The 23281-nt window shown below is 39.0% G+C and overlaps 1 protein-coding gene across 1 annotated transcript; it reads right to left on the minus strand.

The window, feature by feature from the left end:
* Positions 1-512: 512 nt before the first annotated feature.
* esyt1a (extended synaptotagmin-like protein 1a) lies at positions 513-22682 on the minus strand. Its single transcript, XM_088082162.1, has 31 exons — positions 22112-22682; positions 21124-21165; positions 18239-18373; positions 17907-17980; positions 17583-17655; positions 17412-17501; positions 17270-17325; positions 14471-14591; positions 14079-14255; positions 12861-12943; positions 12672-12720; positions 12293-12382; positions 10839-10934; positions 10678-10749; positions 10516-10602; positions 10146-10295; positions 7616-7798; positions 7349-7525; positions 7179-7261; positions 7023-7071; positions 6845-6934; positions 5194-5289; positions 4897-4968; positions 4715-4801; positions 4435-4581; positions 3046-3173; positions 2780-2872; positions 2548-2679; positions 2358-2463; positions 2168-2217; positions 513-1629 (listed from the first exon to the last, which is right to left on the minus strand). Exons 1-31 carry the CDS (start codon positions 22430-22432, stop codon positions 1602-1604), a joined length of 3237 nt encoding a protein of 1078 aa, XP_087938288.1. The 5' UTR covers positions 22433-22682; the 3' UTR covers positions 513-1601.
* Positions 22683-23281: the final 599 nt, after the last annotated feature.

The following is a 23281-nucleotide window of genomic DNA, read 5'->3' on the forward strand; positions in this document are numbered from 1 at the left end:
TTTAAATAAAACATAAAAAATGTCAGTAAATAACTATGTATATGTAAAGAGGGCTAAATGAAAGAATAAACACTTAAATTAAAAAGGGGAAATATATGAGGAATAAATAAAAGTATATGTAAATACATTTTAAAAATATGTGAACATACAGTGGATGGAATAAATAAATAGATAAAAATAAATCAGAGACATTATAGACAAAATAACCCCCCCAAAAATACAGGAAAAAATGTGTAATTTATATGAAATTAAAGAATACTTTTAAAAGTAATAGTAAGACCAAATAAACATGCTTATAACTATTCTTGATATTTCCACATTTATGTATTCTTTTCCATGTTCTCTTGATATTGCCATGTTTTATTTTAGTTAACGTGCTTATTCTTTAATTTGTTAATTTTTACATTTCCACATACATTTTCTTATTCTTTTCTAGATTTTTTTCAAGGTACTCATATGACTCCATGAAAAAAAAAACAACTTTTGACTTAAAAAGGAAGTCACAAAACTGGTTTGATTCATGAGAGTGCAAACTTTAATCAACAGCTTCAGCAGATACATGATGATATGTTCAAATAATGTTAAAGCTGAGCAGTTTTCTTCTTCAGTTCTGACACTTAAAACACCATTTTCTTCCCATCACCACAAATCAGTGCCCAAGCCTTTGTGGTGAGGTGACAGTGGGGATCCATAAAGGCCGTCCACAGCTGGCGTACAATAATAGCTTGCTTCTCAAAACGTCATAACTGTTTTGCTTGAAAAATAAAATGTGAACATGGCCGACAGCTTCAGCCTGTTGTGTTTGAGCGCTACGAACACCAACAAACACAAAGAAGCGTGTTTTGTAAGAACACCAGCGATGTGTTTTCAGTATTTACAAAGTTTCTCTTCATAAAAGCACAGTGATTTAGACTCTGCTTACAGTATCATACCTCTGATTTCAGTGGTAAATGTGAGGGTCTAGGTTTGTAATACTTTGATTTATTGATTTATAAAAGTAACTTTAATAGAGCTCTGGTTAAAACATATAAAACTTCATTTGGAACATAATTCATAAACACTGACAAACTGTGCACAGTTTTGTAATACTTAAGGCAATAATATAAACACATATAAACAAAGTAATATCGGGAATCATTTGAAAATTGTAAAAAATAAAATCACAAGGAATTTCTCTCAGTTGTGTTGGATGCTGTAAATCCATAAAACATGTCACACCTAAAGATATTGACCACAGCAAAAGCCCTTTTTTGAATAAAATTCAGAGAGGACTTTGACATGCTTTAGAACACATATAAACTCGGTAGGTTGTGCAACATAGTCGCATTATTATCAAATACCTATTCAGCCAAAATATTTTACTGAAGAATCTGTCCAAGACAGCATGGAGTCACCACAGTAAACACTTTACGAATGATAAGCTACATGTAAAGTCTCATAAATACTGATGAACTGTGATTTTGTGGAGCTGATATGTTGTCGCGTTTTTCTTCAGTGAAGGTGGAAATTTTCATTTAAGCTGAATATACAAACACACAAAACACAGATCACAGAAGCAACACTTAACGTTATATAGCAATTAAGACCAGCCATCCATTCTTCTAGTTGGCCTCTGCCACCAAATCATACCTGGAAGAGGAGAAAGCATACAATTTCTTGTTTAAACAATACTACCTTAAACCTTCAATAACTGCATAGATGTGACAATGTAGATTTACATAATAGAAAAGGTCACTTTCTCTTTGCACCTAAGGATGGACATTTTGATACAGCTCTGGGACAAATGGACACGATATATCAGGCCTCTGAGACCTGACTTTGTTAGAAAGGTAACAACCTTAACTTTTTATTTACTGATTTTATTGGACTGCTACAGGCATTTTGTTTTATTCTATTTTTACCTTTTTTATGAACAGATGTGAGGTAGACTATCATGGGACTTTTTTGCTTGCAGAGTTGGTGTGACACTGCAATGTTCCAATTGTATGGCTATGATTATAAATATGGTTATAAATATGTGAATTTGCCACAGGCCTTTGGACTTTGCATAACTAAAGGTAATAACATTGTTTGATTACATCCAAATAAATAAAAACATAATTTAACAACAAAAAAGACAGTGATTATGAACATAGATGTGTTAATAAAATGCTGTATAAATTATTACCACTGTGTGACACCAGTCTTGAGGTCAATTTGGTCCAGGTCCAGCTGCAACTGAGGACAACAAGGAAAAGCAAAAGATTATATTTTACATTTCTGTATCTCTGTTGTCTGGTCCTAATCACCACATAAACACCAAGGAATTTGTATAAAGTTTGGCAATAACTATCTGCATTTCAGACAATGATGTATACCTTGCCAATAAGCTCCCTCTCTCTGCTCATGAAGGAGACGCTGTTCTTCACAGACAGGTCCAGTCTTCTCTGTGTGGACTCCTCCAGAGAGAAGTCAAAGTCAAACCTATGGAAAGAAAGAGAAGCAGATTAAATCCGTACACTTCTTTTGCCATCATTAGTGTGTCCTTTGTCTGTTTGTTTGTTTCACCTCTCGTTGAATTCTGGGTTGAGGTCTCTCTTCTTGGTGGCGGTCCTCCTCTTGGTGGTGGCCTTCTTGTCAGGCAGCAGAATGAAGGAAACATAAGGGTCTGCGCCGTCCTTTGAGCAGGCTGACAGAGCTCTGTGGGTTTACAGTGATCATGTTCACAACAACTGTCGGTATCAAGTGCTTTGGGTCAAAGAAAGTGACGATTAAGAGGTCATGTGTGTCATCTAGAGACCTGCAGGAGTGGACGGTGATGACAAGCCTGCTCTCCTCGATGGAGTAGCCGATGCTAAGCTTCACCTGGCCTGCTGGGCCTGCATTTTCAGCTCTAAAGATTAAGTGTAGAGAATGTCATTTGTATTATAATGTTTTGAATATTTACTGAAAAACAGGATAAAATAAACTGGAAAAAGTCCACGAGAAAGACCTGTCAACTGCTGTCTTTACAATAAAGGCTGTGACTACACAGTGCCGCATTGATGCTTATGTAATGTGACTCACATGGAGAACCCAGCTCTCTGTCTGATGTCCAGATGGGAAGGAACCCATCTGGGAATGACTTCTCCGCTGACGTCATTACCTGCCTCCCCTGGAGCCCTGCGACACACGGCCAGCTGAGTATCCAAGACCTGCAAATCAGAATCATCAATACTTTATTGACCCCCGAAGGGAAACTGGGATGCGTTACAGTTGCTCTTATACTGCATATAGAAATTATAAGAAAATATAAATAGAAATAAGAAGTATGCAAAAAGTGCATTATGATACAATATAAAATAACATATATATACATGTACATAAAAAACAGAAACAGAGGACAAGATGTGGATCATAGCTGAGCATGACATTACTGTTGCATAATAATCTTTTACCTTATGTCTGAAAAAGGACAGAATTTTAGGAAAAAAACTATGCAGCATATGTTAAAATGGCTGCGTTTCATCTGATGTCAGATACTGGTGCAGATACACTATATGGTGTCAGTTTGTAATCTCCTTCATTTCCCAGGATGACTTTCAACACCTCTGTGTTGATGGACACCTTCCCAGTGTCTTTATAGATATGATGGATCTGTTGTTTTAGTGTTGAGGAAATGGTTTGACACTGTCCAATACATAACCCCCCTGTAAAAAGACTACTTGTTGTTTTTACACTGGGATTACGGATTCAACAAATAAATCATGTTTAAATCAGTGATATTAAGAGGTGCTGGTAGGCATATTTTATTACCTTTGGACAGAGCCAAGATAGTTGGCTGTTTCCCCAAGTGTCCAATATTTGTGCTAAGCTACAGATGTAAGAGTGTTATCATTTCTCAAATTAAGCAAGTAAATTACCAAAATATCAGTCTACTCCTTTAAGAAAGCAAAACATATTTTAATAAAAGCACATACACAATGTGAGAGATATCTGTTGTCTTTCAGTCTACAACACGTGGACACCTGAAAGTCTACTCAAAACATGTGATGATGCTTTAAATTTCATTAATTTGTATTATTTATTAATTCAACTAACAAAAAAGACTTCCCAAAAAGGTGGAATTTTTCTCTGCTACGCTCACATTCATTCAACTACTCATTAATTAAATGCTTAATTTTCTTGTCCGTGATAACAAGCTAGACGTTTTAATAAATGATACAGGTATGACAGGACAAATTTATAAGAAAGAAGGTTTGAGACACAAAAGGACACAGCCTGGAGTGTAGGAATCATTTATGTAATATATTGGAAAACTTAAGTTAAGACAAACAGCTGGGATGATGTTACGCAATGCGGCCTGTGGGCATTACTCTCCAGTCACATACTATATTGGTAGCATTGAGAAAATAAGCAAGATACTATATTATTATTATTATTATTATTATTATGATGATATTATATTGTTGGTACCTTGAGTGTGGCCCTCAGTAGTATCTGGCTTTCTGGCAATGCTCCATCCAGATTGAGCCATCGGTCCAGCACCAAGTCCGGCTCGAGCAGCACCTCTCTGAGAGGAAGTGTGTAGGAGCCAAGGGCCTGGCCCCAGCTGTGAGAGAGCTGGATACAAACATATGGATATACAGACAGTTTTCAGACTGGCTTTAAATAATAAATGATATGAATTCCTTTGATGCACTACCTACAAAGTTCAGAGAAAAGTTGAATCACATTTGGTATGCATGAATCTCACCTTCACTGTGAGTATCTCATCTCTGGGGTCACGAACCAAAAAATGAAAGGCTTCGTCCCATCGAGGGGATGTCGAACGCTCACAAATCTAAGAAACGAACAAAAAGCTGAATTTATTGACTTTTCAAGCTGCATTTTTCTTTTGATGCATTCACAAGCTCATCTAAGAAGTCATAATCCTACCTTGGTTTTATGTGAGACACCTTTGAGGATAATCTCAGCTCCAACTTTCGGCTCCTTCCCACTCTTCTTCAACTGCAATTACATGCAAAGAATATTGTAATACAAAAAAACACACATCATTGTAAATCACCAGTTATTTTATATACAAATGAGACTGCAGCTGTATTGGGACAGTGTTTTTATGCAAAACACTGCCACTAAAAGCATCTATTGCACTTCTGCGCTCTTCAGAGCGAGGAAAAACACACCATAATAAACAACAAATAGAGCCCCAAGGACTCATAGATATGATCTCACTGGCAGGCCGTGGGCACGCTCCACATACACAAACAGCACCGCTGCCGATGGCACAACCTTGTTGTGGTATGACTGCTGGGAATGGTACTGCAAGATCTGTGGGGAATTAGGTAACACAGAGAGAGAAAGAGTACTGGTGAGACTGACTGTGCTATCAGGAAGTGTGGTTAAAATTTTGTTAGCAACACTGCATACAAAGATATGAATATGAACAAATCTGCACAAAGCATCTGCAAAGATAAGCTCATTTTTCAATACTAAATATCATAATGTGTACCACAGGAGGTTAGCGCACTGCTAATATGCAAAAATTCAAGTTTCTTTCTGTAAAAGTTGTCATCCTCTTTGCCATAGCAACCAAGCAATAATGCTCAACAAGAAGGCTCTCACAGTAGAAGAGCCATCATATAAAGTGTAGGTTTGGATTTCTGAAAGGTTGCTACTTCGTTCTGTCTTTCCATACTGTCCCTCCCTAGCACTAAATCCCACTGTAAAAAATGGGGGACAAAATCCACAGTCCTCATTCTGTGCAAAAAAAATGCATTCACAAGTTCTGCCTTAGTTAATGTGAGGCTTCATTGTACTGTGACTACTGAATTAAACTGTTCTTAATCTTTCAATCTTTCAAAGGTTCATGAGGTTTTGCAAAAACGACCACTGGTAGAAATCTTTCTGTAGATTGGAGACTCACTATTTGCCTTCAGAAAATGTTATCTCTGGTGTCAAATACATGTTTTGGAATGTAAGAGCTCCAGGCTGAAAGGACTAAGGTTTCTCTGGGTGCCAAGCATGTAGAACAACTACGGTGGCTAGGAATGGAAATTGATGTAACTTTATTGATACCAATGCCAATAATGATTTTGCTTATTTTATACCTGATGCAAAAAAGGTTGCCCCGAAGCAACACAACTGTCAGGAAAACACGCCAGTCTCTATAAAAGGAACAGACAAGCTTGGAGGCATACGAGTCCCAAGGATCGGACATTTTGGAACCAGTTCTCAATTCCCATCCCTAATGGTGGCCTATGCGAAAAATGCGACAACGCCAAAATGCACGAATGCACAAATGCAAATGGCCCTATCTAGAGCCAGTGTTTGATTTGCAGTGTTTGTTGGCTATTGTAGAACAACTCAACGGACTACTAAGAAGAGGACCTGCTCCTTTTGTCGATATAAACAGCTCATTCTAAGGTAACAAAAACACAACGATTCTTATTTTCATTTTGTCATAAATTAATAACAACATAGTTATAAATATGATATATTATATATTATATTTTTGCCAATATATATCGCCCCTAAATCCTACACACTAGACCTTTAAAGCAAGAAAAATCTTCAAAAGCTTTCAAACTTTCTCCCCAACACTGCAATAAGACAAGTTTGTAGAAAAAAAAATAAAAAAGGGAATATTTCATTTGTATATTCAACCTATAAATCCATCATTTGTTTAATGGGAATTTAATATTTAATAATATTCACTTTTGCGTCATTTGTTATTACTCAATATATTATTACCCTTTTCTGAAATTATTTATGGACAGTCAAGGCTTCTTAGTTTTATTAAAACTACTACATATTTGTATGTTGCCTTGGTGTATCCAAATAAAAATAAAGTAACAAAATTAAATAAAGAGAGTAAACACTTTACCTGCTCCAGTCTGGGTAGGTCAGTGATTCTGGGCAGCCACTCCAGCACCAAGTGAACTCGGCCTGATTTCACATCATTTAGAGTGAACCACTATAACAAGAGTAACAGAAATGTCCAGGTTACGATATAGATACAAATAATATAAAGTTAAATGATCTGTTCACTGTGTGTTACACACCGTATCCATGAACTGTGCACTGATGATATCTCGTAGGCTGAGCTTGAACCTGCAAAGACAAGACTCTATCACTATCTTTCTTTTCATTTAAATGTTTTTCCTTCACTAATAAGCCAGAAATGCTGTGAAAGTTTTATTTGTGACGTCAGTACACACCTTCCGAGGAAGTCATCCTGATCAATGTCCTTGTCAAACAACTCAAACTGGATCTCCTGACCAGGAAGCTGGGTCAAAATTACCTAAATCATAAAAGAAAATACATAAAATCTAAGCTAAAAACTAATAACTTCATCAGAGGAGCAGACAGGTAAAAAAAAGGGTAATACCTCATAGAGTTCATTCCAGATAGGATTTAGGTTTTCTTTGATGGTGTGGCTGCGGAAGGTGATACCAGCCACACGGATCTTGACGTAGGGGTCGCTTTTCCCCTTCACCATGCCCCCCATGAAGTTATCCTTTGCTATCAGGTTTTGGGCCTCCACAAGGTGCATACGCAACACTCCCTGCGGCAGGAAAAAAAGGGCTGGAAATGCTACTCTAGTGTGTGTGAGAGTTGTGTCTGCTGTTTTATCACTCTATGTAACTGATTTTACCTCTGTTGCAAACTCGGGGTCAGGCGTGGTGTGCTGTGGTCGTGTTGGTTGAGGTTTTCCTAATCCGCCAGGCCCCATAGGGTTCAGCTCTGATGTGATTCCCCCCTGACCCATGCCAGACCCAGGGGCCGTAGGCCGAGGAGAAGGAGTCGTAGGAGTGGCATCGTCACTCAGCCACAAAACCTAGAAACAAATAACAGGTTTCGGTGAGCAAATGTCAAGCAGTAAATTAAATGCTGGTTTCACTTTTTCTGTTTGTGTATTTATGAGGACCGCAAAATAGAAATATGAGGTAGAGAAAAGACGTGGATAGTCTCATTTAGGTTTTTTTGTTTACAAGTTCAGAGCGCATGTAAAAGGGTGGAGTTAAAGGGAAACTTTGGTATTTTCAACCTGAACTCTGTTTTCTCATTTTTTGTATCTAAGTGACCCATGGAGACAACCATTTTTGAAATTGGTCCAGTATTGAGAGAGACCGCTGCTGCCACAGTGCCGAAACAGGCTGCTGTGGAAGAAAGTGTCTGACAACATTATGGAACAGACCTTCTAGGAAACAAAACATTTTTTTGATGACCTTTTGCCGGTATGTTTGTTATTTTGACCAAGTCTCACTCAAGGGGAGGTCTTGTTCTGACATTTCACAAAAGATTACTTGTTGCAGGAAATACAAAATGTTAGTGAGTGTTGGGGAGAGAAGTGCTGCGAGGAGTTTGTTGTGTTAGTACAGCTTAGTGATCGAGATCTCACACGCCTTACACACATAATAATAAGAAGACAGAGTAAGCAAGAGGTAAGGAAAAACTTTTCATTTCTCTGTGGACTCTTCGTAATAATGTCGGACTCAGATGATATTAATCTCAGCCTGTCAGTGGTAAAAACAATCACCTTTAATGGACGTAAATTGTCCCGAATGGTTACATTGCAGCCTGTTTCACTGCTCAATACTGGACAAATTTTAAACATTGTTGTTACTATTACTATTAGACACAAAAATGTGAGAAAATAGGGTCCAGGTTGAAAAAAAAAAAAAAAAACTTTCCCTTTAGGTGTTGCTAGAGAACTTAATAACCTCTCCAGTATCTAACACCCTCTAATCTCATGGTGTGATGTTCAATAGGATCTGATTTCCGTGGATAAAAGACTCACACAGAGCCGTGGTGCAGTTAAATATGAGATCTCAGCTTTGAAGGTTTGATGTGACACTGAAGCATGTGTCTGATGACAGTTTGCTGAGGCCAAAGCAGCCCTTTGGGAGCTGGCAGGATTTCAAAGTCCTCCACAGACACTTCAGCTGGGTTGATTCGCACCAGAACAGCTTGAATTTACATCTTACTTATTTACAACCCGACACATCTGAATGTGCCAGAAAGAGTCTAAGGGCCTTTTCTACACCGGATCCTCCCCACTCCCACTCCATCACAGAGTGTAACGCTGTTTGTTGTTACCTTCACAGCTGAATGAAGCACCGTTTATCAAGGTGTAGGGTATAAATACAGCAGCAAGCTTTGGGACAAACACTGTCCCAAACAGGCCCCCAAGGTCTGCTAGTCTAGGGCTTCTTTCTATTCCAGAGTCCAGGTCAAAAACTAAAGCCTGAAAACTTACTTTTACAGGTAGGCCTTTCCTAATAATTGATGGATTTAAGTTATTTTACTATGCCATTTCACGTACTTTGCGTGTGTATACATTGGCAAATATATACGTAAGTATGCATACATATATGTATGTCTTTATGTGTACATGTAGGTGTGTATATGTATATGTGTATGTTCTATTATTATTGCTTTTGGTTTGTATTCTCCTGATCTTGGACAGCACTTTATGCTTTTGCTTGAAAAGTGCTCTACAAATAAAGTTTTTTAATTATTATCAATATTAATAACAATAATAATAAACTTCTCTTGTGTACGGTAGGAAGAGGAACTGTCTTAACTTTTCGTAACCATGGAGGAAAATAAAACTTACTAACAATCAATGCTTTTCATGTTTATTTGTATTACTTATATTTAATCTGTATGCGCTGCAATTGTCTACCTGAAATCTTGTATATCATCATTTTGTCATTAAAACAAATAGAAATAAACCTTACTGCTAAGCTTCTATGGTGGTATTCTGTTTCTTTTTTGTAAACATCTTGTTTTCACTGTGATGTCTGTAAGCTGTTTGGTTTTTGCAATAGCCTCCGTAAATATACAACACTTTACAATGAAATTAACACTACTGCTGTTTTCCAAAGACTAGAGAGGGGTATATTTTACCCAAAATAAAATGTAGCCTTTAAGTTTTTAATATATGTATGACAATATTTAATGTCTTTATCAGTTTGAGCAATATACGTTTGTAAAGGTAGTCGCATGGAACTTAATTTGTATGGCGCATCTTCCATGTCAAACACTATATTGCTGGTTTGATTAGGATGGCACTTAATGTGGCTGACCCTCCAAGTTAATACAGAAAAGGAATGGAAGTAGTTAGGGAGAGGACGAAAGTGGTTTGGGAAAGGCCTATGGTCTATGTGTGAAATACCAACCCTAAGCACAATTTTGACATAGATGCGGCTGGCAGAAGCAGAATTCTCCAGCTGGAACCACTGGTCCATGGTGAGTTCAGGGGTCGCCAGAAGACGGGTCAGAGGGATGGTCAGACTGCCTAGAGACAGCGCACGGTCATCATCTTTCACCTGATTGACAAACACAGGAAGAGGAGATGTGAAGACAGGATAAAAGCAATTATCTCGAAGGGAAAAGGGCCAAAAATAGGTTAAAAAGAGAAGTGTAAAAAAAGTTGATTTAATGCAGGAGGAAAATCAATAAGGCACCTCGACACCTTGGCAAAAATTTATGTAAAATCGTTACAGCTGGCTTGATTAGTATGTTCGATCATTGCTCATAATGACTCACTTGAATGTCGATGTCCTGTTTGCGGGGATCCTGAATAAAGAAGGTAAAGGCATCCTCCCACACTGGGCTGTTGGTCCCGTAGCAAGTCTACAGAATAGAGGGGAAAAATATTATGCGCAGAGTTTGGTTTAAAAGGTTTTATTTAAAAAGGTCTATCCTTACCTTGCTCTCTTTAGTTGCATCCTGAACGGAAATCTGTGCCACTGGGCTCGGGTCCTTGTTGCCTTTTCTCATCTACAACATATTAAATACATTGATGTGGGTCACAGATGAAAATTTCACGAACACCACATGAGAGTGAAATTAGATAATTCTAAATTTACAGGCAGCGCATGAGCTTGATCAAGATAGATGGCCAGGATGGCGGCAGATGGAGGATCAGCCGTCTTACTGGTCAAGTTCTGGTTCTTCTGGATCACCTGGTTGAAGAAAATATGATAATAATATAAGATAAAGAAATATGTAAACCCAACCACTCAAGCTCACATAAAACAATGTACATCAGGTGACAGCATAACATAAAACCTGGAGTACATCAAGACATCTTCACCCAACCCAAAGGTGGCACCTTGGATTGTTTCTAGGATGCAATATTGTAATTATGTTAGTCTTTTTTAAGTTTACAGTGAAACGTTTTTGAGAAACTCTGACCTGTTGAAGAAGAGGTTCGTATGCACATCATGTGGGTGCACAGCTATCAAAAAACAGTGTCTATGAAGCAAAAAATATTGCTACACAACTTTTCGTTTTCTTCTTGGATATTTGTTTAAAACCTGACCTGACAAATATCCAAGTAACACTGAAACATTGTTTTGATTTAACTTTTGTGACATCAAGTAAATGTGCAGCCGTTACTTTTTCTCCATGTAACTCTGACCTGTGCCATTGTTTCTCATCTGTTTTATGTTGTAATCTGTAACTCGTTGTTAATCTTTTTCATGAATGTCTTAGCAAGGATGGAAATTAGATATTGAATATTTATGGTTACATTAAAATTAAATAATCATAACTTCAAATTATAGCAGGCTGAAAGTCAAAATTAACATTTCACTCAATGGGAAAAATTAGTTTAACTTCTGATTTTGTGGTTTTTAACTACTTTTAAGTACTTCACCTCACTTAAGATCATTTGTAAATCACTTCATCACCCCGTGTCATGTTGAATGCATTAAAAAAAGTGTATTTTTCTTGCATGCCTCCATTGTGAATTAGGAAGCTTTGCTAAAATAATATTCTAAACTCAGCACAGGCATAGTGCTCCTACATGTTTGAGCCTCTTTGTGCCTAAGTGTATTTAAAAGTAGAGTTTTAGCAAAAATGCATTTGTTTTGGAAGGCTAAGTGAGACTTTGACTATACTGCAGGTGTTGTGTTAGAATTTATAAACACATGTTTTGGCCCCTATGACTTCAATTAACCAAGAATTTTCTTAATTTTCAATTCTTTGTTCATCTGAGGCAGAAAAACAAAGTTTTAATAATCAAATAATCATTCGGAGGGTATTCCTTTAAATAAATCACACTGCAGGCTGTCCTGGTGTTTGAGTGGTTTAGGGTCTATTCCTCATAACTGCAATGTTCAATTCTGGACAAGAACCTGTGTCTCATGTCATCACCCTCTTTCAGTATCTTTACTGTCAAATGCAAAAACATTCTAATCCATAAAAATAATGCTCTTATGCTTATTAGTGTATTATTTTGCTCACATCACTACCCCAAAACCCTGCTACTGACTGGGCAAAAAAAGATTAAACAAGTACCACGAGGCTGCAGTCTCACCTCACTCAGTCTGTCAGCAGAGGACAGCAGAGAGAGCCACTCCAGCCGGAGGTGAACACTGCCAGATGGGACGTCCCTCAGATTAAACCACTGTTTACAAAAACAAAGGGCTCATTAGACACACATACTTTTCTTCTCTGGCTGATTTCTTTGAGCCTTGATGGCATAATAAAAGATGGTAAGATCAGAGCAGATCACGAGGAGGCACATGGGCTCTGTAATGTCACATGCTAACAGGATTACTGCAGTCTTGGTCAGATGTTTTCCAAAGTGAGACATTTGATGACTGCATTCTTGTGCTTATGATCAGAGTGTGAAAAATGTAATAGATGTAATGTCGAAACAATGAATTTCGTCTAAATCAAGCACAAGTACTTACATCATCCACAACTCTGGCCTTCTTCACAATATCAAGATCCACCTTGACCCTGAAAGAAAGACAGAATCAATGGAGCCATGAAAAAAGAGACTCATATTTCCAATCATGGTCCGACATGGCAATAGCAGTGATGGGAATGACATGAGAAGCACATAACACCAAGTAAATGAACGAGAATGAGTAAGCTACCTCCCCAGGAAGTCATCCTGGTCTGGGTCTTTGTCAAAAACTTCCACTTCCAACTCCTGACCAGGTACTTCATGGACAATCACCTGACACACACACACACACACAAACACACACACACATAAATGGGCAAATACACAAAACACACAACAAATATAGATACAGCCACACGACACAAAAACACAAAAACATGCAAACAGAATCACAATGGCAAGAAGTTTCTGCTTTTGCGGCAGATACACATTAAAAAAATACTTCACCCATACAATGAACAATTGTATATCAGTTACTCACCATGTGTTATAATGAATTCAGTTAGAAAACTTTGTCTTTCTGGCATGCCTCTCCAAAGGCCGAACATCCTTCATGAATTGAAGTTAATAGGGGCCGTTTTTAACAACAGCGTCTGTTCACAAACATTCAACTTGCGCAGCAAAATCCAAGTCTCACGTATCCAGTCGTATGCTCAGTACTTTCCAATCACATGCATATTCGCTCAAACATCATGATTTAAAACACTTTTGCGTATGAGTAGCATGCGCTGAGCAAGCCTGAGCATGTGTGTGTTTTAACTCTGCTCAAGCTCATTCTCAGGCACGCTACTTGGCAGTGTGTGAGACTGTTTATGTAAACCTGTGTTAAATCATGTTTTAGTGAAAATGTTGATCATATGACTGGATAAATGACACTCGGATTATGCAGGTGTTTTGACATAGTTTTGCTGTTGTTAAACAAAGTCACGATTTACTTCAATTCATGAAAAATGTTTTTCCCTTTTTGGGTTCTCTCTTTACCATGAAGTTTTTTTTCATTAATTCAAGGTAAAATGCAGTGAGTAACTGATATACATGCATTCATTCAGTCATTTTGTGGGTAAAGTAGTCCTTTAATTACTTAATATCTATTCAGTGGCTCAAGTTTCATACACCACGAAAAAGAAAGTGTCCCTGAGCAAGCAGTTGTCACAAGAGCTGCTTATCTCAGAAACAGGAGCTTCCTGTTACCACAGAAATAGATAAAAATCTCCTCAAAACTGTTTATCACTGACTTGTTTACTGACTTTCCTGCACAATGCTCACAAAGCAAGGACACCAACCCCAATCTATAACTTTCAGCACACAAACTGGCAGAGTGTGCAGCACTTGAACATCAAGGCAAAGCCATATCTATTGTGTGTCTTTCAGCTCAGTTTTGGGTTTATTCTCAACTCTTCTGCCTCACCTCATACATCTCCCTCCACTGCGGGTTCAGGTTGCTGTCCACGTGATGAGAGGTGAATATCTGGGTTCCTACACGTAGAACGGCGTACGGGTCTGACTTCCCGTCGATTAAGCCCTTGATGACTGTATCCTTGGCAGTCAGGTCCTCAGCCTCCAGCAGGTGGATGCGCACAACTCCCTAGCATGTGTAAAAACATGCAGGAAAATACATGCATGCACAAAGAAAACAAAAATGTTAGTCAACTACTGTCCTCACAAAACATTTTCATTCAGGATGTGAATTTGCTGTGTGGCGTTATGGCTATGTGTATTTGCGTGCAGCTTATATGCTGAGGCAGCTTCAGTCTGTGTGGGTCCGTGTTTCTCCGGGCCATTCATAATTAAGACAGTTACCCGTGGGAGAGGGGAGCGGAGCTGCGCAACGTGCAGGTCGGCCACCAGGGGAACAGTTAGACGGTTGGGGAGCACCAGGTGTGAGGCTATTGCATCCATTATCATAGTGTCCGACATGGCACTGCAAATGAATGCGAGGACGATGTTGGGGACACACAGGGGAGGGACACACAGACAAACAGACAGAGACTATATACTACTGCTGACAATATGAACATGCATAAATAACATGATATCCATGTTCTCAGCAACAGAACCAACAGGAAGCACCCATTGGCTAAAGATGAGGACGGTTTTCTGTGAAATCATGTCGTCTAATGTCTTTTACAGGAGGATACAATTAAAGAAATAATGGCAAACTGTCACTGAAAGCATCGCCAGAGAGAACTGATGTGTCAGCAGCACATGTGCACCTCTGACAATGCTTTAATTGTATTTTCACAAAAGTGAATTATATAAGATCATAACACACACAGAATCAGCCACAATCGCACTAAATTTGAATGTAAAATAGAGATGCATTGTTCCCATTTGTCACGCCATACATTTATATTCACATTGAGCTAAATTGTATCGTACTTGATTCTGCATTGTCCGCGTTCTGACCTTATATAACAGGTCTTTAACACTACCTCCATATAAATGAATGGAGTCGTAATATACATACTAAATATATACACCAGTAGAACACCAATATGGCATAAAGTTGAGCGTGTTAGAAGATAAGACTGGCATTGTTTAATATTTTTCTTACGATCACAAATGCCTTAGAAAGAAGAAAACCAACAATGAGTTTTGTGTTTTGACTTCTATTCTGTCTACTATACTCAGCCCCGAGACCATTTGCCTTTACTAAAGACAAACATTTTAACAAATAAGGTCACAAACACGCACTTTCATTTTTTTTCAGTATTTCTCTAAAATAGCTGGGCACTGTTTTTGTAAAAGTTACTCACACAGGAGTAAGTAGTGGATTTATTGGTGACTATTTTCTGACATGACATTTAAAGCTTTTTACTTCTGGAGAGATGGTCCTCTCACAAAACTGGACTGTCTTTGCAGTAAAAAGATGCAAACACTTTTGAAATTGGTGCTACATGATCAGAGAAAACAGAAAAAAGGGGCAGTGACTTTTACTTTTGTTCCAGAAGTAGAAAACCTACAACCACCAGAATGCACCTCACAGCAACAGACCAGTAAATGCTCCTAGTGGTGGGTGACTTAATGCAAGCTTGTACACTGACAATATGGCAGCTAAAACATGTCTCTCAAAACATCTTTGTCAAGACATATGCAATGTTGTTACAGCGCTGCTTGGTTTTACTGTTTAACCTAATTTTTGTTTCCATTTTTTACAATACAGTAAACAATATGGCGCCAACTTGCTGCTCACAAACTCTCATATTACATCTAAACAGTGCGTTAAAATTTGTTCCTGAAGACATTTTAGACAAGAAAAAGGCAGTGCAGTAAAATAATCTTAGTTAATATTTGATCAGCACAGCCTCATTTAACCATTTGATTGGAGTTTGGACTGAGTTTGAGAGAGTAAGAGATGCGGGCCTCTGTTTTATTCCTCTTCTATACTCTTTGTGTCCGTGATGGTGGCAGGGATACAAAAAATGAGGAAGTAGATTCTCTAATTCAGCATTAATGTATAACAATAACTAGATACCCTAGGATGGCACCTATTCATTCAAACGGCACTGCTCGATTTGCACATACACCAAAAAAAGTTTCTAGCTTCCAAGTTTACTTCCACAGTATGTGACCCACTGAATATACGCAGTAATGATTCTCCCGTCGGCTCCACCTGTGAGTTCCTGCTCTGCTTGTAGACACTACATTGTGATGACATCACAAATTTTGAAACTACTTTTTCTGAGCAGGACAGTACAAATTCACAGAGTCATAACTGATCTTGATTGCAATTTAAGGTGTTGCGACAACACATTTACAGACATGTCTTTTGTAACGGAGGTCTACAGGGAAAATGTTTTTTGAGCGGCTGGGGTTTTTTTTTTTAGTGACCACTGGGAAAAATTGGAATCAAGGCTGAGCAGCTTTCCTATCAGTCTGAGTTCAAGCAACAGCCCCCGAGCCGGCGAAAATCTGCTGGATGACACATCCTTGACTTTCCCTGGCATATGAGCTGGAAGATCTACACATACTACCCACACTATTGTGATACATAGCTGGTTGAAAACTGGGAAATTATCCCTTTAAGGCAGCAGGATGTTGTGTGGGATGACTCAAAATAAACAACAGTGCCCCTGTGTGTACTGTAATGAAGGAACATCTTACCCAGTGCAACAGCGTGACTCATTTATGTGTTGTAAAACATTTTTGGACAACAAAGAAGCTCTGTGGCACACAGGAATAAGATATATGAGACTTTGGCTTCTTGTTATAAGGATCAGTTCATTGTTGGTTTTAGTCTTTTCCCAGGATTTGTTGATAAGAACGAAAATATAGCATGTCGCCACTCTTACCCTTTAAGGATGCGAACACACAGATTTGTCACCGAACAGACAGAAATATTTGCACTGTTGTTGGTCCCAGTTTGTTTTGGAAGCCTCTGTGACTCTGTGGCTAAATTAATCATTAATTCTCTAAAATATATCCATCAGGTCCCAAAAGTGTAACCCCAGAACTTTTCTGAAGGTCAAAACTTTATCATGCCTATTCCACAAACATTCTCATCAAAAACTAATAAGAACAAACACCAGAGAGACACAACAGATTAATGCAGCCGCAACCTAAAATCTATCTACACAGAGTTTTATCATATAAACTCACTTGAGCCCAGGGATATCTAACAGGTTGGTCAACCCGGTCCAGTTGATGTCCAGTTTCTATGACACAGAACAAAGACACATGAATGCATAAGTGCAGACCTATAATGCAGTGCAAAAATGTAGTTCACTGCTGCTGCACTCACAGGCCTGCGAATGAAGAACATTGTGATGGCTCCAACCAGCGGCACGTCTCCGATCAGAGGCTCGAGGATCACACGCAGCTTCCCATGGAGCTACAAAGAGAAATATTGAAAGGATGTTTTCAGACCACTTCACTTTGACTCATACTGCATTGTAAATATTTATTCTCATACCTGGACTCCTTTCACTCCGGCTTTGCAGAAGTACTTTTTGATTTCCACATTGATCTCGACATCACCGGCGTAGCTGCAAGTAGAAAGAGCAGTGACAAGTCTACATGTTTGTTGAGATACATGTTTAACTAAGGGAAGCAGCTGATATGAGTTAGATTAGGACTGTGTTAAGTAAACAGAGATCTGCTGTGGCAGACAAGGGCAAGGCCTGCTCTAATGTAGGGAACTTTGTGGTAACAATTATAATGTCTAATATTTAACAAAATAATACTTCAGTGTCTAGGTGTTTATACGCAAGCAAATTCAAAAGCTGTGATGCATTACCTCAGGTACAAATCCAACATAACTTGTCTCTTATCGTGTTCTGTGTGAGCCTTCACACCAACCACCTTCAGAGCCTGTGAAGACAACAGCTGCTGTTAAACAAAGTAAATAAGACTGACAGACTTTATGCAGTAATATTAGAGAAGATGAAGTTCATCATTCGCTGTAATGAAGCCATCAATCTTCATGCTTGTAGTAAACAGGCGTGTGAGACCAACCCAGCATTACCAGACTTTTACACATATTATCCACATTAACATTCCACATTCAACTGCATTTTCCTGGTCGTTGAACATCTGCATTGCCGCTTTTATGACGGGTCATTCAGATACCTTGTCTCCTATGTTGACCTTGGTGAAGCTGAGAGTCTGCAGATGCATGCTGGAGGCACGGATGGCAGGAGCGATGGTCTCCACCAGCAGCTTCTCCAGATACTGGCCTACAAAGGGCCAAGCCTGCTGCAGGATCTGCATGACAGAGCATTAGAAAGGTGGACTCGAGTCACATGATTTGCACTTCAGGCCGACTCAAGCCACAGATTTGATGACTTTAGACTCAACTTGACAAAAGCAAACTGACCTGGACTCAAACACCAATAACTTGTGACTTTACTTAGACATGAGCTTGAGGTACTCAATACCTTCTGCCACACCCAAAGATTAAAAAAGTCCGTTGCTTAAAATGTGGGCCAATGATCAGATAATTTCCCCAAATCTAACATAAACACTATTCATTCCCAGCAAGTTGACGCTCAATTCCACTGATCCACTTTGTTTAAACCAATCTGAATGCAGGACCATGTTGAGTGACTGAGTATCAGTTTGAAAGAATTAAACAAAGATAGTTTTATTCAAGTATAGGAACTACACAGTGATTAACAAAAAAATATCAGTGTGCAGAACGTGCAAGTTGAATGGGGTTGCGACACCTCCCAACATCCATCTACAATAATATTAATATTAGCTAGCAAACTATTTTTTTCTAACATTATTACTCTGTTGTTAAAATGGCATTACATTTGATGTGTGACTTGTTTGGGGCTTGAAATGCAAAGTTCAGGATGTGAGAGTTCTGACCATTGACTTGGAACTTGTCTAGAGTGCAAAGAATTGAGACCTAAATGTGTCTTTCAAAATAATGAGTTGGTCCCACCTCTGCAGAACATCCATTCTTTTTCTTGGCATATTTGAACAGAAATGATTCACTGTTTTATTATGAATATGGGATAGTATAAAGTAATGAATAAATAAAAGAAATCAAATGTTATTCATGTTTGCATCCGTGGCAACATAACTTGTGAGTAACAATGAATTATTTGCACAAATGCTTAGTCATAGCAAAGCATTTCCTGTGATTAAGAAATTATTTACCAGGACATCATTGCAAATAACAAAAAGCCATAACTGCACGAAGACTCACACACCGAACAAAGACATGACCACAGACTGTTTGCCTTGTAGTTAAAAGGCTTTTCAGAGAAGAAAAAAAAATCTGGCAGAGAACATAATCTGAATACTAAACAACAACTCAGCCATAAATAACTCAGCAAGATATTTATGAAATACATTAATCAAGTGTACCCCAGTTATTAGACAGAAAAGATAAAAAAGAAAACATAACGCTGCATTTCAGGAATCCTTAATTTCTATTAATTTTGAAGATTTTCCAGAAAGAGCTATAAAATAAAAATATAATAAAACATACTTCTTTATGCTTGACTGAATTAGTGTTATCACTTCACACAGCCTCACAGTGGTGCTAGCTTCAGCACTTCCATATGAGGTGTAAGAACGAGGTGCAAAGTCCAGTCAGCTGCTATTTACTGATCCTCTAACCTCAAAACTCCCTGTGAGACTGGTGATGCTGCGGCTGCAGGAGAACATCCTATATATTATTTATGACACACTTATGGACGTTCAGTGAGGAATGATGCACCCTATCAACTCCTCACTGGGTTTTTACATGCATTACTTACAGATATTTACAGTAACTAATCGCCACAAGTTGCCAAAGGTGGAAACATCTCAGGGTTGATGTATGTTTGTTTACTGCTTTAAGTGAGGATGTGAGTGTTTGAGCAGCAGGATCACATGTCAGGAAGCCTGCAGGAGGGACGTGGGCTGGTGAGAGATGAGTCCAGCAAATTGCCATCCCACAATCTGGGCCTCTGTCACCGGATTCATTACATTTTTTTCCTCTAGAAGGGCGCTTTGTGTTATTAGTATTCACATCCACGCTTGCCCTGCGCTGATGCGAGGTTACTGTACTGACAGAGACAAAGAGTTCCCCGATATGATCTGAGCCACTCTCCCTGCCTCTTAATTATACCAGTAGATAATCTGCAGAGGAGGAGAGGCTGCATCGCGAGCCGGGTCACTCAGAGTCCACACAAGCATTTTTTATCTTCATAATACATGCAAGGCATTGCAGCTTCTGTTGGAGTTACTCAAGCGAAACACGGACACGTTATCTTGAAATCGTTGTTTCTGAAGAGTTTAGCTGAATGAAGCAGAGCAGCCAATCATCATACAAGCACACTAAACCAGCTCCCAATGTAAAAATACACATGTGCACATACACTGTAACAAACTTGAAAAAGTATAAGACAACTGGTCAATTTGATAAAGATAAATATGTAAGTAATGAGTTTGTTTTTGCTTAAGATTCATTTGTAAGGAACACATTTGTATTTTTGATTGATATTAATATGTAAATAATTAATTTATATTTCTGATAAAGAGATCTGAGAGAGTAATGACTTCATTTTTTGTATTACAAAGATTATGAATGACACAATAATTACAATATAGGTTTAAATCAACAAGGGAGATGGTAAATTCTAAAAAAATGACTTATGGATTGAGATTAAATAAGTTTGTGCTTCTTCTCACTCCTTTTCAAATATGTAAACCAAGTCTTCAAGTGTCTTTTCTTTTATGCATGTTCAAAATTAATTTTAAAATCAAATCAAACTCTACCAATAATGTAGAGTTATTCTGAAATACAGTAAAACTCTTCTAAATCCTGATGCTTTTTGGAACCAATAATACTCTGTCAAGTTCACATTCTACTGTAGAATATTGTAATAAACAGTAATAATATACTGTTAATGTCATTTAAGGTAGTGACAGTGTAAATAATGGTAGGATGCTAGTAGTTTACTGTAATTTTGGGGGAAAATTTGTGACAGCGAGTATGATATGGAAAAAAAGCCTACCTTGTTCAGCCATTCCACTTTTTCCACATCTGGGAAGTTGACCTGTGGACAAGTAATATGGTCAGACATGAACTCAAATTCAACATGGCAGTGTAAAATGACCTCCAGCCCTGAGCAAAATACTTGAGATGACTTCTTTGATGATCATTTTCTGGCCATGAGGAATAAACAGAAGTACATGTAGTGCAGTAACGTTTTAAGAGGGGACTTACAAGAGGTTATTTACAAGGAAATATTTCTACTTGAATAAACTTGATTAAAGGAAACCAACAACCATGCGACATCCGCCTTTCCTCCAAACCACAGAGATGTGAGATCTCAAGATTATGTCTATCTGCCCGAAACACACACACACACACACACACACACACACACAGAGAGAGAGAGAGAGAGAGAGAGAGTTTAGAGAGTTTAGCCAGATATGGTGGTAACTGCTTCTACTCTTAAGTATATTTATGAGTCATCAGGTTTTTGGAGCCAGATAAGGTCAATGGCATTTCTACAGGAGTGAAACGGAAAGAGACAACACAAACAAACAAATAATCGCCCCTTTTGTAAAGTACTTTTTTTCAGCACAGACATACATTACTGAGTCAATCTAAAGTCTCCTCGGTGCTTGTGTCATTCTTTCCACCTCTCCACTACAAAGACCTCATCTGACATTTAATTCACATTCCTCAGTGAGAAGCAGCTCAGACTAATTCTCTAGGCTCTGCACATTAGGAATGTCTAAATAAGGGGCTGGTCAGAGGACGGGAGGGAAATACTGTGAATAAAGGGGACAGTCTTGCATATATTTATCTGATGCAATAGTTTTTTTATGCCTAAATGTGTCAACAAGAAGTCTGGAGCTTCTCAATAAACTCAAGTGTCCTAACGAGTAAAATATAAGACAGTGATGCAAAGTAGCTGCAGCTCAAGTTCAGCCTGACAGATGTGGCAGATGTGTCTACAGAATGAAAATGGCAGGAGGTGTGTCAGCCCTTACCCAGGGAGGTAAATCCCTCTTAGCTTTGAACGCCTGCTCGGTGGTGAATGCCCTCTCGTTCTCCAGCAGATACATAGCAGACTTGAGCCTCATCACTTTCTCCAGCCGACTGTGTTTCCATCCCATGTAGATCATCAGACCGAACAGGACTACGCTGATGCTGAAGCCATAATATCCGGCCAGGTACACTGGCAGCAGAGCACCGAGGCATTTTCCAAACGACCACAGGACACTCACTGCGCGTTCACCTGGCGGGTGGCTCGGTGGGGCCGGGGCTGCAATGCCCGTGCTCATGCCCGGCTCTGCATCCGCGGCTGGCATCGCAAGATCGGTTTGACTTCACTGGCTCGACCTGGCCTTCAGCTTCACTTCTTCTACGACTGAGTGGCAAGCGCCACGTTAGACCTAGTACCGCGATATTAAAGAAAACATCGATTATTCACCGATAAACTGCGAGCTTGGGTCGGTTAAATCATGACCAGGGTTTCTTTCCCTTCAGTTCCGCAGGGCACTAAAACGGGCTATTCCGTGTTTCATTTACGTGTGCAGCCTCTCTCAGAGCTGGGCAAGCACAGACCCGTGAGGGCGGGCTCTGCTTCAAGCCCTCCTTCACATGAGATCCAGTAGAAATCTAAAACCTAGAATTAACTTGAGGCGTCACGCACGGGCGGAGCGTATTTACGACCTATGCAAAGTAAAAGAATGTTTATTTAATGTGAAAACATTGAAGGATACATTTTATTCAGAATATCATCAAACTAAATAACGCCCCAAAACACTGAACTCGTGCACAGGCTGCTCAACCCGTTATCTTTTACATAACCGGTTGAAATCCTGCTGCATGCGCACGCGCGCATCTCCACTGCAGCAGCTTTAACCAGTGAGCGTGACAGCGCCAACAGGTCCGCTGACAGAAAGGTGTATTAGCTTTGCTGCTTAGCCCCATCAGCTGCCGAGATGATCACTGTGCGAGAGAGAAACCAGGCGGCAGAGTCGTGACACCACCAGGATCTGCGCCAAATGTCACAATATTTACGCACCGGCAGAATGCAGGTCATCCTACATTAGCTGAGTATTGAAGTGCGTTTTGGGTAGCCTGCTTTTCCACGTTTCTCATTAATAACGTTTATGCTTGGCAACTAAAACAACCCAGGCTCCCTGGTTGCCAGG

The sequence above is a fragment of the Plectropomus leopardus genome, chromosome 9, assembly GCF_026936395.1.
Source record: "Plectropomus leopardus strain MGB_pleo_1.0 chromosome 9, ASM2693639v1, whole genome shotgun sequence".
In the NCBI taxonomy this organism is placed as follows: Eukaryota; Metazoa; Chordata; class Actinopteri; order Perciformes; family Serranidae; genus Plectropomus; species Plectropomus leopardus.